At 37.3% G+C, this 15881-nt stretch overlaps 1 protein-coding gene across 3 annotated transcripts; it reads right to left on the bottom strand.

Annotated features, from left to right (window-relative positions):
• Positions 1-8128: 8128 nt before the first annotated feature.
• LOC311293175 (uncharacterized protein) lies at positions 8129-12084 on the bottom strand. 3 transcript variants are annotated; one of them, XM_084413256.1, is made up of 6 exons: positions 11920-12084; positions 11758-11823; positions 10687-11190; positions 9999-10127; positions 9651-9705; positions 8129-9397 (listed from the first exon to the last, which is right to left on the bottom strand). In XM_084413256.1, exons 2-6 carry the CDS (start codon positions 11813-11815, stop codon positions 9190-9192), a joined length of 954 nt encoding a protein of 317 aa, XP_084269382.1. In that variant the 5' UTR covers positions 11816-11823; positions 11920-12084; the 3' UTR covers positions 8129-9189. The 3 variants fall into 3 exon arrangements, with proteins under 3 accessions (XP_084269382.1, XP_084269383.1, XP_084269381.1); XM_084413257.1 differs by having other exon boundaries at positions 9615-9705; positions 11920-12082; XM_084413255.1 differs by having other exon boundaries at positions 9615-9705; positions 11758-12083.
• Between the last annotated feature and the right edge of the window lie 3797 nt (positions 12085-15881).

Raw genomic sequence — 15881 nt, 5'->3', positions numbered from 1 at the left:
CTCTCTTTTGAGTAAATGTGACTCCCTTGCCATTGCGTCCTTTTTCTCCTTTGGGTACATTAGCACAGATTGCTTCTTTGTGCCTGAGGCACTTTCAGATCCTGGTTTCATTTTTCAGCGAAAAAGACCACTTCCCTGCGACAGCTCCTGTCTTAATTTCCACTCAAACAAGTTTGGAAACAAGATGTGGGAAACAAACAAGTTTGGATACAAGATGATGGAAACAAGTTGAACAAGTACCATGACAAAAACACGCGCCCTGTTTAAACTCCATAAAGCTTATCTTATTGGACTGGCATCCAGCGCTGGCTTAGAGCCCACACACCTGCATGGAGGTCTCCGAAAACGGGTTTCATGTTGGGTACGGCACGGGTAAACTTGCGTTTAGGGAATGCATGCCAACTTTAATAAGGCGTGAAATATGAAGTTATTTCAGGATTTTTGCCATGTTTGGATTGTTTTATGAACATTTTGCTTGATAACATAAAGCTTTGTCCTTGGGTGTGGGGTTCTTACGTAAACAGGAATCTACTTAGCAATTACAGTGTAGGCCTATGTCCTAGTCCGAATAAATTTCCTGTGCACAATATTAGACCGACAGAGCCACACATTTCGCATGATGGCTGGCATGGGAAATGCAGAAAGAATTAGTTTTTTGGTTTCTAGTTTGGTAAAATGATCTAAACAATAAATGATCTTCTTTCTGCAGCTTAAGACTGTTTTGTAACCTGAGACAGCGTAGACCTCGACTAAGAACGTGAGTGGTTCTAATAAAACGCCCAATGGGATGATGCCTCGTCTTTTTTTCTTTTTCTTTTTTTTCGCAGAAACTTGTAATTTATGTGAAAATCCTCTTGAAAGACTTCACAGCTGGAGCTATAATCACTGGCCTCAGTAGCCTACCACATGTGATGTCCAAAAGAACATTATGTCTTTTCATCTTTACACTATGTGCGTAGTTTGTGAGGGATTCATTTTTTATTTAATTTTTTACCTTAGTGAAACAGTAGGCTATGGTTTAGAGTGTACCTCTACAATATTCTCAATATTCAATATTCTTTCAATACAAAATGTACAGGTCATGATTCAGTTGCACTCTTTGAGGTCCACAAGTACTTGTAAAGCACATTCCCAAGTTTACTATGTTGTTTCCTGTTGTGATGCACCAAAAGTGCCTGAAGAAATGCTTTGTAAAGGGTCACTGCTTCTGTAGATGGGAGCTAAAACATCACAGCTCCCAGATACCTTTAAGATGCTGCCAACCCATATGCTGCCCACATGTGGAAAAACAAGCTGAGAGGAATCCATACTGATAACACTTTTTTCAGATGTTTGCCAAAGAAATTGCGATCAGATCGTAACACCTGTACCTGATTTTAAATCCCTTGTGTTTTATTTTTTTTAGCAGGAGCGCTCTGTAATTTTTCAGTAGGCCTATAGCTGATTAAAGCATTGATACAGTAATAATAATAATAAATAATATAGCATACTTTAGCAAATAATAATCAAAATGATGTGAATTGTATCCCGCACAAGATGATTTAAAACATGTCTAAATGACTCAAATTTTGAGTCCCTTACAACAACAAAAAGGTAGAAATCAATCTCATTTTCTTCTCTGATACATCAAAATAACTTGTCAGAATGCCTTTAAAGGATTTTCTTATCCGCTGGTAACATGACAATTATTTTATACAAACAAGGTCCTTTGGTGTAAGGGTAACAGTTCAGTTCATTTTCCTCCACAAGACATGGTTTATCTGTTACAAATATGACCACCTTTTCATAGTTTAAATGATCTGCAAGACAACTGTTGTCAGCAATGTTGATCTGACTGTCATATTGTGTGTTGGCCTTACATTGGCTTTTCAGATTTTGTGGCTTTAACTTTGTTCTAATGCGAACAATGCCTCTTTTTCATTTATGACCTTTTGTGTTCATCCTCAAACAATAACCTATTGTTGTTTCAGAGTTCCTTAGAAAAAAGGGGGAAAAAAGATGACCACAAACCAAAACTTTCCTACACGATAATTAAGATCCACTTTCACTGTACATTCCTTACAAAACAGAGCATCATTTAGATGCTCTGCACATAGTGTTTCGTCTATTTGTTTTCGTTAAGGGACTTTAGCCAAATTAAACTAATCTTTTGTAAGGAATTATCTGATCATCCCTCATTATTTCAGCTCCCTGGTGCATTTTAATGAAGCAAACTACGTGCAGTTGGTGCACATGACAATTATGACTAATTTCCATAACTGCATGCTTCTTGGAGGACAGAAAAGATTGCGATCAGAGATACAAATGCACAGCCAATGAAAAGAGGGCGACAGAAACGGATAGGAGCTCAATCAGTGAATCGGGTGCGGACATCCTCTTTTATCCTGATAGGTATCCTATGGGAGAGCCTCTGCTTACAAAGACAACTGCATTGCCCATGGCCCTGTCTCATGTGTGTAACGTATACCTATATTCAGTGGTGTAGTCTAGTTTTTTGTAGTGAGTATACTCTAATATAACACCCCCAGACCCCCCACCCCCCCCCGCCGCCGCCGCCGCCGCCGCCGCATACTCACCCATCCCAGAGCGTCACCCCATAAGCACCACCACACTCACTAATGCATACAGTATGCATCGACATGTAATTGAGAGCATTATGAAATACTAAGTGTTATCAACTTATTTATTTAACTTATTCAACAATTTATTATAAGCAAGCAACACAAGACTTTAACAGCCAATGACATTTACAGCTGGGGAGACTGGACTGATTTTCTACTGTTTAGTGTTAATCACCATCTAACTCAGTGAGTTAAGAGCTACCTTTAGATGTTATATGAATATGGTCCCTGAAGCACAGGTTTTATCAGTTGACAATTATCAACAACAATAAAAAAAAAAAAAAACATTATAGGCACAAATACAAATTTACTTTTAGAAATGGTGTTTTTGAAAAAAAATAATTTTATTTTAAAATACATTTTACTGTGCAATTCCTTTCTAATTAATATGAGTTAGACCGAACTTTTATTTTGGTGGGTTGTAGACATTTGAGTTTCTGTGTGTTTTAATAAACTATTATTATTATTATGAAGTATACTCTGTGCAATAGTAATATATTTCTGTTATAATTTATTCAAGTTATACAGAACTTTTATTTTGACAGGTAGTCGTAAAGACATAACAGTTTCTGTGTGTATATGAAACGAATGAATGACGATAGTTTTATCAAATGAAATGGTGAAATTCTCATCAAGTGACTCTCATAGCAGCTCTGCGATGAAATGCACATGTGTAGCTTACATCATGTCTCAATACAGTTGAAACGCTGAAAACACCACGAGCGTGAGTCACGCGTGCTTCTCTGTGTGTGTGTGTGTGTGTGTGTGTGTGTAGTGGAGCACACACTGAGCGCTCATTCCCAGAGATGCGTAGAACAATTGCAGTCTCTTTTAGCTTTAATATTCATAGACACTAGTCCATATCGAGATTTGATTCATTGTACAGCAGCTACTTTTAATTTATTCATTCAAAAATAGCCTAATTCCGTGACGTTCTGCTTTATATATTAAGTTCCATTTGTGACTGGATTCCGCGATTCGATCCGTTGCTTAGCAAACACAGACGGGGTGAATTTATGAATGAAAGTGTAAAAGTTCTGACACAAAAAGAAGGTGATACGTATCCTCACGCTTTTTTTAAGTGGGTATACGCAAATCCTTGGCCTTTTCTAGTGGGTATACGGCGTATACCTGCGTATCACGTAGACTACACCACTGCCTATATTTGAGAGCAGGGAGCTTGTGCTCTACAGTATGTTGCACATTTTGAATTCTGCAACACATTTGTTGGGAAACAGATGAAAGATTCTTTATAAATGCTGGTATTTCAGGGACAGTTGTCACAGGGACTAAAACACTCAAGATTGTAGATGTTGCGTTTTTGGTTTATTTGCATAGCAGCACACTAAATTGAAATCTAAAGCAATGATAACAGAACAATAGAGATGTAATATATACATTCAGTGGTATAATGCATAATGATGGCCATTTTAAGATATCTTTTCTCTGGAAGGTGTCTGCATCTGTCATGGTTCAACAATGACGGCCACAATCCAAATATATCTATAGTATTTTGTTGTAACAAAATGATAATGATAATAAAACAAAACCAACACATTTTTTTTTTTATGTATTTATGCAACCTGCTCAAATACACGCCTGCTTTCAAAAAGCTATCACACCCTATCACTTGCCCAGTCAAGTCTTCCACTTCTTGGTGGTTATCTTGTCCTCTTATCTTATAAAGTTTTAAATAAATACAACTCAACCAAAAATTATGTGACTGTGACTGTTGCCAATATGCTTAATGCATGACAAACCATACAACTACAACCACAGTGCCAGAGTACCACGGCATTGCGGTGGAATGCAGCTTTCACATACTCTATAGGCCGTATCTCTGTGAGCTGTCTTATTGTGCTGCAAAGGTTTAAAATCATTTTAGAGACATTTATTTAGAAAAAAAAAAAAAAAAAAAAAAAAAAAAAAACGGTTTACCCTGTAAAGAGATAAATACACTACCGTTCAAAAGTTTGGGGTCAGTAAGATTTTTAAATGTTTTTAAAAGAAGTATCTTCTGCTCACCAAGGCTGCATTTATTTGATAAAAACAAAAAAAACAAAAAAAAACAGTAATATTGTGAAATTTATAACAATTTAAAAATGACTGTTTTCTATTTTAACATATTTTACATTTTGTCAGGTTTGTGCAGGTTGCTGAAGACAAGGGAACAGAATTTCAATGCAGCTGGTTTATTCACAAACTCAGGTTACAGGAAGTTACAGGAAAACACAACCATACAAAGACAAGAACTGACAAACACTGAGGGAAAACACAGGGCTTAAATACACTGGGGCTAACAGGATAATTAACAAGGTGATTGACAGGACACAGGTGAAAGACATGACTAATTAGAACATAGGAGAAACTAAGCCTGCGTCCCAATGTGCATACTATCCATCCTATATAGTATGTGACATTAGTAACTGTCAATACTATTTAGGGCAGATAGGGCGGATAGTATGCACATTGGGACGCAGGGTAAGTAACAGGACTAAACCAAAAGCACAAAAGACAGGGGAAAACTAGATAACATAACTAAACCAAAACAAATTTATTCCGGTGATCAAAGCTGAATTTTCAGCATCATTACTCCAGTCTTCAGTGTCACATCGTTAGCCTCATAGCATAATTGCCAAAGTAATATTTAAAAAAAAAAAAGGACTTAGGCAATTATGCTATGAGGCTAACGACATGATCCTTCAGAAATCATTCTAATATGATGATTTGATGCTCAAGAAACATTCATTATTATTATCAATGTTGAAAACAGTTGTGTACACATTTTTTTTTTTTAATTCTTTGATGTTCGTGAATGAGTTCAAAAGAACAGCATTTATTTAAAATAGAATATTTTCTAACATTATATGTCTTTACTGTAACTTTTGATCAGTTTAACTCATCCTTGATGAATAAAAGTATTGATTTATTTTATTTCTTTCCCCCAAAAATAAAATTTAAATTCTTACTGACCCCAAACTTTTGAACGGTAGTGTTTAATGTTACAAAAGCTTTAGATTTCAGATAAATGCTGTTCTTTTGAACTTTCTATTCCTCATAGCATCATGAAATAAAAATGTAAATAACTGTTTTCAACATTGATAATAATCATAAATGTTTCTTGAGCATCAAATCATCATATTAGAATGATTTCTGAAGGATCATGTGACACTGTAATGTTGCTGAAAATGCAGCTTTGATCACAGGAATAAATGATACTTTACTGTATATTCACATAGAAAACAGCTGTTTTAAATTGGAATAATATTTCACAATATTACTGTTTTTGTTTGTATTTTTAATCAAATAAATGCAGCCTTGGTGAGCAGAAGATACTTCTTATAAAAACATTAAAAAATCTTACTGACCCCAAACTTTTGAACAGTAGTGTAGTTTTTATTGTATGTTTTGTAGAATTTTTTTGTTTTGTTTTGTACATATATGCTTCAAATTTCTCACACACACACATTACAATCCCTAACGATTCAGCACAGCACTGGCCTCGAACGATTCAGAACTACCACAGTACATGTTGAAGAAATCTTCTTAGATGGATCTTCGCACCAAAACAACACATCGTCAGTTGTGTACCACCGCCTCATTGGATGTTTCGGCCTTTTATCACAGGACACCCTCAGCAGAGGCAGGCCCACCACAAGCTGATCAGACCTGGGTGTCTGATCTGCATGGCTGGTAATTTGGTGGCCCACACCGTATCCTTTCGTTTCAGCCACAGCCAGTGACTACTTACTTCGGCGACAGTGGCAAGTTCCTTAATTACTTTCCGCTGGGCCTGGCCTCTGATACCCACTTCCTTCAGCAGCCTTATGATGGAACCGGCCCACCTGGACGCACCCTCACCTTCCAGCCCTGCTTCAGCTGCCAATAACTGCAGCTTCTTCCTTTCATAAGCCTCCTCGAAACCATAATAAATATTTATTCAATATTTTGTATGCATGTTGTGAAGTTGTGCCTGGAGTGTAAAACTAATTGTACGTGTTCCACGTTTCAGTTGTATCATTTGTGTGGACATCATTATTGGGCAATTGGTCACACCAATCTTGCACTCATTAGAATTCAATAAATCACTATGTAACTTAACTATATTATTACAGCCATTTTGTGGGTTTTAGTGGAAATGACCAGATGGAAGGAGCTGTCCTCTACAACCAAGGAGAATATTGTTGAAATGGCTGGTCAATCATTTTGGGATATTTCTCATGTGTAGAATTACTTCAAAGCACCGTGAGACCACTACCATACAGAATGTAAAGTGCTGTGGCTGGTCAAGAAAGACCATGAGCATTTTGACAGGATGGAAATCACCTGAATGTGGGACCACCTCAATTCAGCTTCTAAAGACATTCTTCTTTTCAACCTCCAATTTCATCTTGAACTGTAAACCAAGGGCTACAAAAGGGCTGGACTGAGAGGTTGGGGATGCATGTTTGCAGCAGGTGTTGGAAGGATGTACAATGTTGCTGGCTCTTTCAAAACGGACCAATACTTGAGAATCCTATACTGAACACAATGAAGCCAAGAGTGGAGGATCTGTTCGGAGATCAAATGTGTCTTTTCCAACATGATAATGATCCCAAACACACCACGAATGCAACAAAGTTGCAAGCAATGAAAGTGCTCGTGTGCTCAGCATTTTGAAGACTTCAAGTGGCCTCCTCAGTCCTCTGACCTTAAAGCCATTGAAACCCTTTGGGAAATGATAAACCTGAATTGTGATGAGTTATGCAGGTCTGCAATGACACTTAACTTTCGAAAGAATTTAAGGAGGATTGGAAAGAAGTTGCATGACAAATTCAGAAAGTTCAGTGAGTCAATGCCCAGGAGAATGGCTGCTGTAATCAAAAACAAGGGAGAACCAACAAACTATTAACCTTTTTTGCATAATACAATAAAAGTCATATTTAATTATATGCTGGAGTTTGCCTTTCTTGCCAAACAATTTAATTACCTTAACAAAGTTTAGTGTACTTGTTCCCAATGTAACATACTCCTCATATTGTTTAATAGAACCTGAAGTGTCATTAAAAGCAAATATTATGCAAATTTACCCTCCAGACTGATCACTACTGTATATCAAATACTTTGTTTAGTTATCAAATTAACACTGATTTATAAATGTAATCAAGTACATGTCCTATACGTGACATGTATATAGTCTAAAAGTGTGAATAAAATATCACATACTTTTCAAAGAAGTGAGAATGTACAACACCATGTGTTTCTGACTTTGGTTTCATGCTTGCATGTCAACCTCACATTTACCTCTCTCTCCTCAAAATATGTATGCTTTACACCCTAACAACAAGCTTGCACAGACATGTTTTTCATTTCTTAGCTCGTGTCCTCAGCAGAAGAGCTGTACAAAACAGTGAGTCAAAAGAAACAGGTAAAGTTAGTCTGATAATAAATCTGAAAAAAAAAAAAAAACAGTTAAGGTGGTGCCCCTCCACCCCTTCAGTACAAGTTACAGCAAGTTTAAGTGTAAGTCAACAGTACTTTATTGGAAATGTGAAATGTAACTATTACATGATGTGATATTTAATAATATTATTATTTTTATACAAAAGGTTTTCATATATTTGACATTAATTCCTAATCACACTAACAACAACTTTCTTCAGTTAGGCTTATGCAATTCAGAAATAATCTACATTACTGCTAAAAACATCACTTGTTATAAAAACATTCAGGTTTCTTCAATGCCAAATCAGTATTTTAGAAGAACAGAACATTCCTATTTTACATGCACATAATATAGAATGCAGCTTATATAACCATTCACTGTTAACTACACAGAATATCTTTTAAGTTTGATTTGTATTTGACCTGAAGTTACCTCATATCTTTTTTGGCAATGTACAGACTATTGTCTTTGATCAGAACCCAACCTCAGTTTTTCAAAATTCAACAGAGTGATGGCATTCTGCTTGCAAGAGCACAGTACACCCAACAGATGTGATTGTTTTCAAGATGTTGGATATGAAAGGGAGAACGTATAGTCAGACGGTCATTATAGCAAAATGAATCGTAATTTTTCTTTTAAAAAGGCACATGAAATATTGATTTGATTTTGAATTATCTCAAGTGAGAAGCCTTTGCGTTGGATTCCGGAAGACTAGTTGTACAAGTTAGAAATCAGTTTTTTTTCTTAGTAAGTTACATAAAAATGTAGATTGGTCTAATTTGATACAGAAAAGCAAGACTCTTGACTAACTGCTAGTGGGTCTTATAAGTTCTTAAGACATTGTCTTAAACTAAGGCTATGCAACTGGCCCCTTGGTGGTAAAGTTGTGATCATTTCTTGCAATAACTTTATACCACTTATTCCACGGGCTACACGACAAATAAATAAATACATGGAAATTGGGCATGAGCATGCAACTGGCAGTGATTCCCTGGACAGCGGTCAGTATCAAGAAATAATATCAAGAATCAGAATCAAGCATTCCGTGTAATAAGTTAATAAAGCCGCCAATTCTGTTCTGTCAGTTTTCTTAGGAATGATACACAGGTCACTCTCACATTTATTTCTTCTACATAATGCTGTTTAGTCGGTTAGATACGTTTCAAACAGTGGCGTGACTGTTCCATCTTTCCATTCAACAAGGATCTCGCCTCGCTGGATGGAGGGGGACTGAGCAGGTTTCATAGGGTGTCGGGTTAGAGGGGCTCTCTCACTAGGCACCGGAGACCCTGGCTGACTGACCTCTCCTGTCGGAGTGTAGGATTTCAGCACCACCACAGTCTTCTTCCTCCTGTGCGTGAAGACAAAAAGTATAGATCAGCCACTCATAAAGGAGGAGAACTTGTTACTGAGTATTTCCTTGTTATGAAACCGATTTCAACCAGCATAGATCAGTTACATAACAATGAAAAACAGATCAATTTCCTCTCTATGTGTAAAATTAAATGCTGCCATTCAGGGTAGCAATGCCTTGAAGGTTTATTTACCAAAAATGAGAAGAATCTTACCTGTTCTGGTAAATGTTAAGAATGATGATCACAAACCCAAGTAACAGGGCCAAACTGCTTAGAAGCAACATTGTCATTTTCCAGCCTGTTCCTGTTATTAAAAACGTTATACATCACCAACTAACATTCTCTTTTTTTTTACCCACACCATTTTCTGTATTTTTACTCATTTTCTGTCATTAAAATTCAGTAATCTTTCATTGGCTCGTGACCTTAGACACGGCACCGTGTTTAGGTTTCCTCTCCTCTACTGCCCTCATGTGGACATAAGGCAAATTAACTATTCCAGGGGGGAATGTAATGTTTTGAATGTTTGATTGTCCTAACCGATAAGCATTCAACTGTTAAAACGAATCAAACTTTCTGAAACAGATGAGAACTTACCATAGTCTGTTGTAAAAACATTAACAGAAGGTCCCCCAGGCTCTACGCTACTTTTAGGTTCAACCGATGCCTCTGCAGTCCGTGTCGCTTCAGTTGACTTTATTTGTGAGGTCTGGCCATTACTCCCAGCTTAAGTAAAGTAATACAAAGATTATAAAATGATGTTATATGTGATTATTAGAAACAAAACAGACAATGTACACACAGGAACCTTGTCATTTTATACCATGATCAGAGATTTTTGGGAAGGAATTCCATTCTGTATGTCAGGTACCAATCCTTGGAATTAAGATATGTAAATATGTACAATTAATAATTAATGATAACTTATTTGTGTCAGCCTGAGATTTGAATGTGGCTCAATTGAGAATTTGGCTTTCTGACCCAATTCTAACCAAAAATAGTCAGTGGCATTTTATTATACTTAAATATCACTCAATCTTCTCTGATATTTCCAGGTTTTCCAATACTGTGGGGACCCTGGTTCAAATTTAGTAGGACAAGATGAGAAAGTAAAAAAACAAACACACATGACAGAGGATGATATGGTCTGGTATGAAAGGAGTGACCTTCAAGAGACGCTCAGCTGAATTCTGTGGAGTTTTAACTGAAGAAGTGGATGAGATGTAATTTATCAAAACGATGGGATGACGGAATGCAACACAAACTCCTAATCTAACTCTCTTACAATGCCAATATCGAATTTGAGTGAGGATTCGGGGTCCAGTTGAAAGTGTCTGCTGAGACTCTTGCAACACATTCTGGCCGTGATGTGTGCTGTCTGTATCCTCGCATACCGTTTGATTAGCCATTGTCCTCCACTTGCTGCCTTTCCCACGATCTTTGGAAAGGAAGACCTTGGAGGAATCGTGACGTACGCTCAGGTGTAGACCCTTGCTGTGTAATGTCAGGAGACCCTTTTTAGAGCAGCTCCAGGTCTGGCCCTCACGATCCTCCTCCTCAGAGCTGCAAGCTTGCAGCCAAACACTCTCATGCTCCTGGATCTGGGGTGCAGTTAGACACCCTCCTGTCTGCGGGTTGCTGAGAGAACGTGTCTCTGGGTTCCAGTGCCACTCTTGCAGAGCTGAATCTGCCCTGCACTCTTGCAGGGTTAACCTGCTGCTGACTTGACCTTCATTTACCTGTACACACTTCCTCAGCTCTTCATTCCTGATCATGAGTCCTGTAACTTCTATTAGGGAAAAGAGATATTATTGTAGCTTATAATACTTAATATGTTAGGTAACATTGGCAAATTCATATTGCAAATATGGACAGTATGTGGTAAAATACATCTTTAATCATGCATCAAAACCTCACATATACAGTATCTGTGGCTAACAGCACAACAAACAACTTGACAGTCTTGACCAAGTTAGAAGACCATCCTTCCCTTTGAACACTATAGCAAATAACATATTTGCCAACTTTCATATATGTGGAGCTGTAGTCTACTAAGTGTGAACAGTCTGGGCTTTTTTACAGAAACATCCTCAAAATCCTATGTTTTTAGTAGCCTAACCATCTTAATTTCATTTAGGAAGCTGCACTTTTTAAAAATCTTAAGTCAAGTTGCCTATTAAGACTGGAAGTTTCTGTAATACAGCCAAGTTAGCGACTTCTACTGACAAATGGTAGCTACTAATATGATGACAACATTGTTTAACAACAAATGCGATTTGTTCTTTTTAAACGATACAATAAAAACACATTTTATTTCAGTTTAAACGTTGAAATAAAGATAGCACATGCTCTTTACCTTCAAAAACAAGCGTTGTGAGAACAAAAGTGCACAATCCTCTCCAAACAACATCCATCACCCCGACTATAACGGCGCAATAACAACACTAATATTAGACTTTCATATTACAGTTAGCTGTTCTGATACAAATACAGAGTAGGCTAAAGTAATAATTCTCACCGCGCCTGATATCCCCCTAAAGGAAAGCAGAAAGTGAAGAGTGACGATGTTGATCCACCCGACAGTTGACACTGTAGCGCTACAGATTTTCACTTGAAAGAAGACTGGAAATTTATGGCGCATGAAGCGCAAAAATGTTTAAAGAGTGAGTACAGAATACTAATTAACAAAAGACGATGAAAGGAAATGAAGTGCTCTGCTAAGTTGGGGGAAAGACAGTAAAACTAAGGGAATCACGACAACAACCATTGTGCACATTAGCCTACATGAAACTCGAGTTTGCATATTAATGTAAAAGACGTGTATTTTCAACATCACCAAACAATAATAGTGTGGGGAAACTTAACTGTAATCTACAGAAGATTTACAAAGAGAATGCTCATTTTATGAGGCTCAGCCATTTGAATGGCATTCCATTCAAGCTGAGATGACAGAGCTTCTGTTCCCGTTGCTGTGTTGTTGCTAAGTTGGCGTCGACAGAGTCACACGGTATTTAAAAAGAATGGGAGTGTGAGCAAAAACACTTCAGAATTGTTCCACTTATTTGTGTTTCTATGCTGCAGACAGAGAAAAAATAATGCTACAAAGTCACTAAGAAATGCCACTTTTGAAAAGGAAATAAACACTTTTACTATAAAATAAGTACTTCAATTACTATTTTGCTAACCAAATAGCCTAAATTAGCCTTTGGCTGACAAGCGATAGAGCATGATGCTACATCCATTCCACACCATAGGTCTCAGTCAAGAAGACAACTGTCATACCAGCCAAAATTCAGTCAAAGATGTGATCCATGAAAATATCACATCAAAGTGAGGATATTTGTCTATTCTGAGCGTGGAACAAAACTTTAAATTAAGAATTGTGTTATCAGAGTAATGTCATTTACACAATGCTACAACATATCCTGCAGATGATGAGTTTTCTCAAGAATGTTCTTACAGAATCTGAATTGCAGTTAATAGGCCTACTATTTCTGATTGAGATCAGTAATTGGGCAGTTTTCTGTCTTCATCACATGGTCAAAAGATTACCTGGACTCTGCCTTCCCTCTCTCTGATGCCCATTACATGATGTGGCCCATGCTCACTATCACAAGCTACACAAGATCCTTTGTACCTCCCACAGAGTGCTAACAATTAGATCTTTCACAACTGAATATCAAAAGAGATTTTGATATCTGTATGTAGGAGGGTTACAGGCAGCCTCTTGTTAGTCAATGTGCTGCAAAAAGTGTAATTAGGATAATCTTTATATTTTTGTATTTATTGGCAACCCCCAATATTTGTTTGTTTGAAAACTATGAACCCTTTTACACATGTGCAACTATGCCATAATGCACATAGTGCATGATCCTATACACTGCCACCAAGTGGCAATCCTTTGTGGATTTTTTTTCCTCCAAACCAAGATGGCCTTCGGAATATCCATCTATTCCTTCTATCCTAGGAGACTCCATAGACAGTAAAAGAAATGGACACAGCGACCCCATTGGATTCAACGGAGACAAAGTGAAGCCCATTAGAAACTTTTACTTCCTGGGGGTCCAGCGTACTGCGCAGACTCAAACTGAGCTCGACGACGTAGATGTGACGTGAGCAAACCGTCTGTCTTCTAGTGGCTGTGCCAAGATCAATCTGAATCATTACCTTCCGAAACTCGCAGAGACGGAGAGCGTGAGTAGGAGCTGTCCATGATCTTGGAGCAGGAGAAACTTTTTGTAGGTGTTCTGATTAATTACTTTGTCATTTTGCCTCGACGTCCTCCCGATTGCCCGCGAGCTTCTCTTCCTGTCCATACGGTAATTTCCTACTGTGCGACAGAGAGTCGCGTGGCTGTGACGCAATCGTTAGCCTACTTTTACAAAAACTGCTTCTACAGGGCCATAACGTAAGCTACAAGGTAATGGAGCCTTTTATACATTTTCGTGTTTCTTTAGAAATAAATAATGGACAAATGGAGTCTTTAAACGCCTCAGATGTGAAGTTATTCGCTGTCAAAGTGACGCCAAAATGAATGGGAGTCAATGGGATGCTAACTGCAGGTGGGGTTCCGTTAGCCAATGGCGGCGTCCGGGGGTGCTTCAAAATAATACAAATCCCTGCCCCCTTGGGAGACTCTTGCAGTTAATAAAATAAAATAAATTGTTGTAACATCAAGTAACATCCAAGGAATTGTGTCATTGTTGAATTGATAACATATGTGTACAATTTATGTAAAATGCAAAATATGTGTAAAAAAAAAGAAGAAAAAAAAGTTAAAAATCTTGTTTTTCATGTCCTAGAAGCAGCAAAAACACATAAGGAAAAAATCCTGACTGTGGTTATCATAATTCATGCATTTAAGGGTTAAGGTAAAAAACAAAACAAAACAAAAAACACCAGAAACAATAATCATAAAATATATATCTATTTTTAATAATGTAACTTTAATAAAGTTAAAGCACTTGTTTTGTATTTTGGGCTGGGGAATTTTTTTTATACATAAATAGCCTACATACATTTATACATTATACATTGTATAATATTATAAAAAAAATTGTTCTATCTTCACTTAATGCAAAATCAAGCAAAAGTATCTTATTCAGGCAGATTAGTGCCATCTGGTGGAGGGGGGAAAACTGAACAAAATGTAATGACATGGTTTAACCACTAGAAGGATGTATATTTTCCCAAGCTGTTGAGAAGGTGATGATCTGCATCATAATCCTCTTCATCAGAAGGCTATTTTTGTGTGTGTGCTCCTCATCAGACTGTCAAGGAATGTGTCATCTTCTTATGAGGGGTATATTTGTGCACCAGTGTTCTCTAGCTCTACCAGTTTTTTTTTTTTTTTTTTTTTTTGGTATAGCTACCCTCAATTCCAGGAATGATTTATTTTCGTCCACAGCACAAAGAAACCAATGGAAACATCCAGCATGTTGAAAAACAGTGCCATAGGCCAGCAATTTGTCTTCTGTGGGAGCTCTCTGGCTTGTTCCTGCACACAGTTCCAACCATGGTCAATTTTCTCTGAAGAAGCTCTGTGCAAAAGGCATGCAATGTGAAGAAATCGCACGTTGTGTGTCCCTGGAGAGCAGCTGTCACTTGGAGTACAATGCGTCTGCCCTGATTTCTTTCAGGCTGTGCCCCACCAATTTCCCTGTGTAGACTGGCAAATTCCAGGCATAGCTTGTATACTGGCATCACAGGTTGCCAAGATTTGAATGCAATATTTGACAGCTTTACTTGTATTAAACCCATTAAAGCCATTTTCCCCATCTGTCACTAACAGTTTGTTGTGTTCTCTCCTGGCACATCGTTTCTTTGTCATCAAATCGGATGACCCTTAACAATTTTTGAAAATTGCACAGTGGCAATGGCATGATGGCCCGAAAAATCACCCTCCCTGATTCACCATGCCATAGTTGTGGCTTCATTGTGAGATTTGTAGACACCAGCAAACATGAGGAGACAAATAAATGCTTGTATATTAGTCCAGTCTAAAATCAATCCATTAGAAATACAGCAAACACAAATTTGTCATGTCAACCATCAGAAAAAATAATTTTGATGAACACCGCCCATTTTAGCACTGCTGTTTCAGAACATCTTTTACAAAAAGGTTAGGGCTCATTATATTGTACAAAATATGGTTTAGCATGGTAATTAGATATTAATTATAAATCCAATATTTTCCCCAAACAATACAACCTATGAAACTATTCAAATAATAGCATCTGTTTGAAACAATATATGGATATTTTTTTTTAGTGTTTTTTGAAAATGAACATACAGTGATATAACCATACAGAACATAGATAGATAGACAGACGACAGACAGACAGATAGATAGATAGATAGATAGATAGATAGATAGATAGATAGATAGATAGATAGATAGATAGATAGATAGATAGATAGATAGATCAAATAATAATAATAAAAAAGCTGTAGCCTGTGTCTTTAAGACGCTCAGAAGCG

Source organism: Rutilus rutilus (genome assembly GCF_951802725.1).
Source record: "Rutilus rutilus genome assembly, chromosome: 7".
NCBI classification, from domain to species: Eukaryota; Metazoa; Chordata; class Actinopteri; order Cypriniformes; family Leuciscidae; genus Rutilus; species Rutilus rutilus.
The sequence above is the reverse complement of the archived record's forward strand: the minus strand, read 5'-3'. Positions and strand labels throughout refer to the sequence as shown.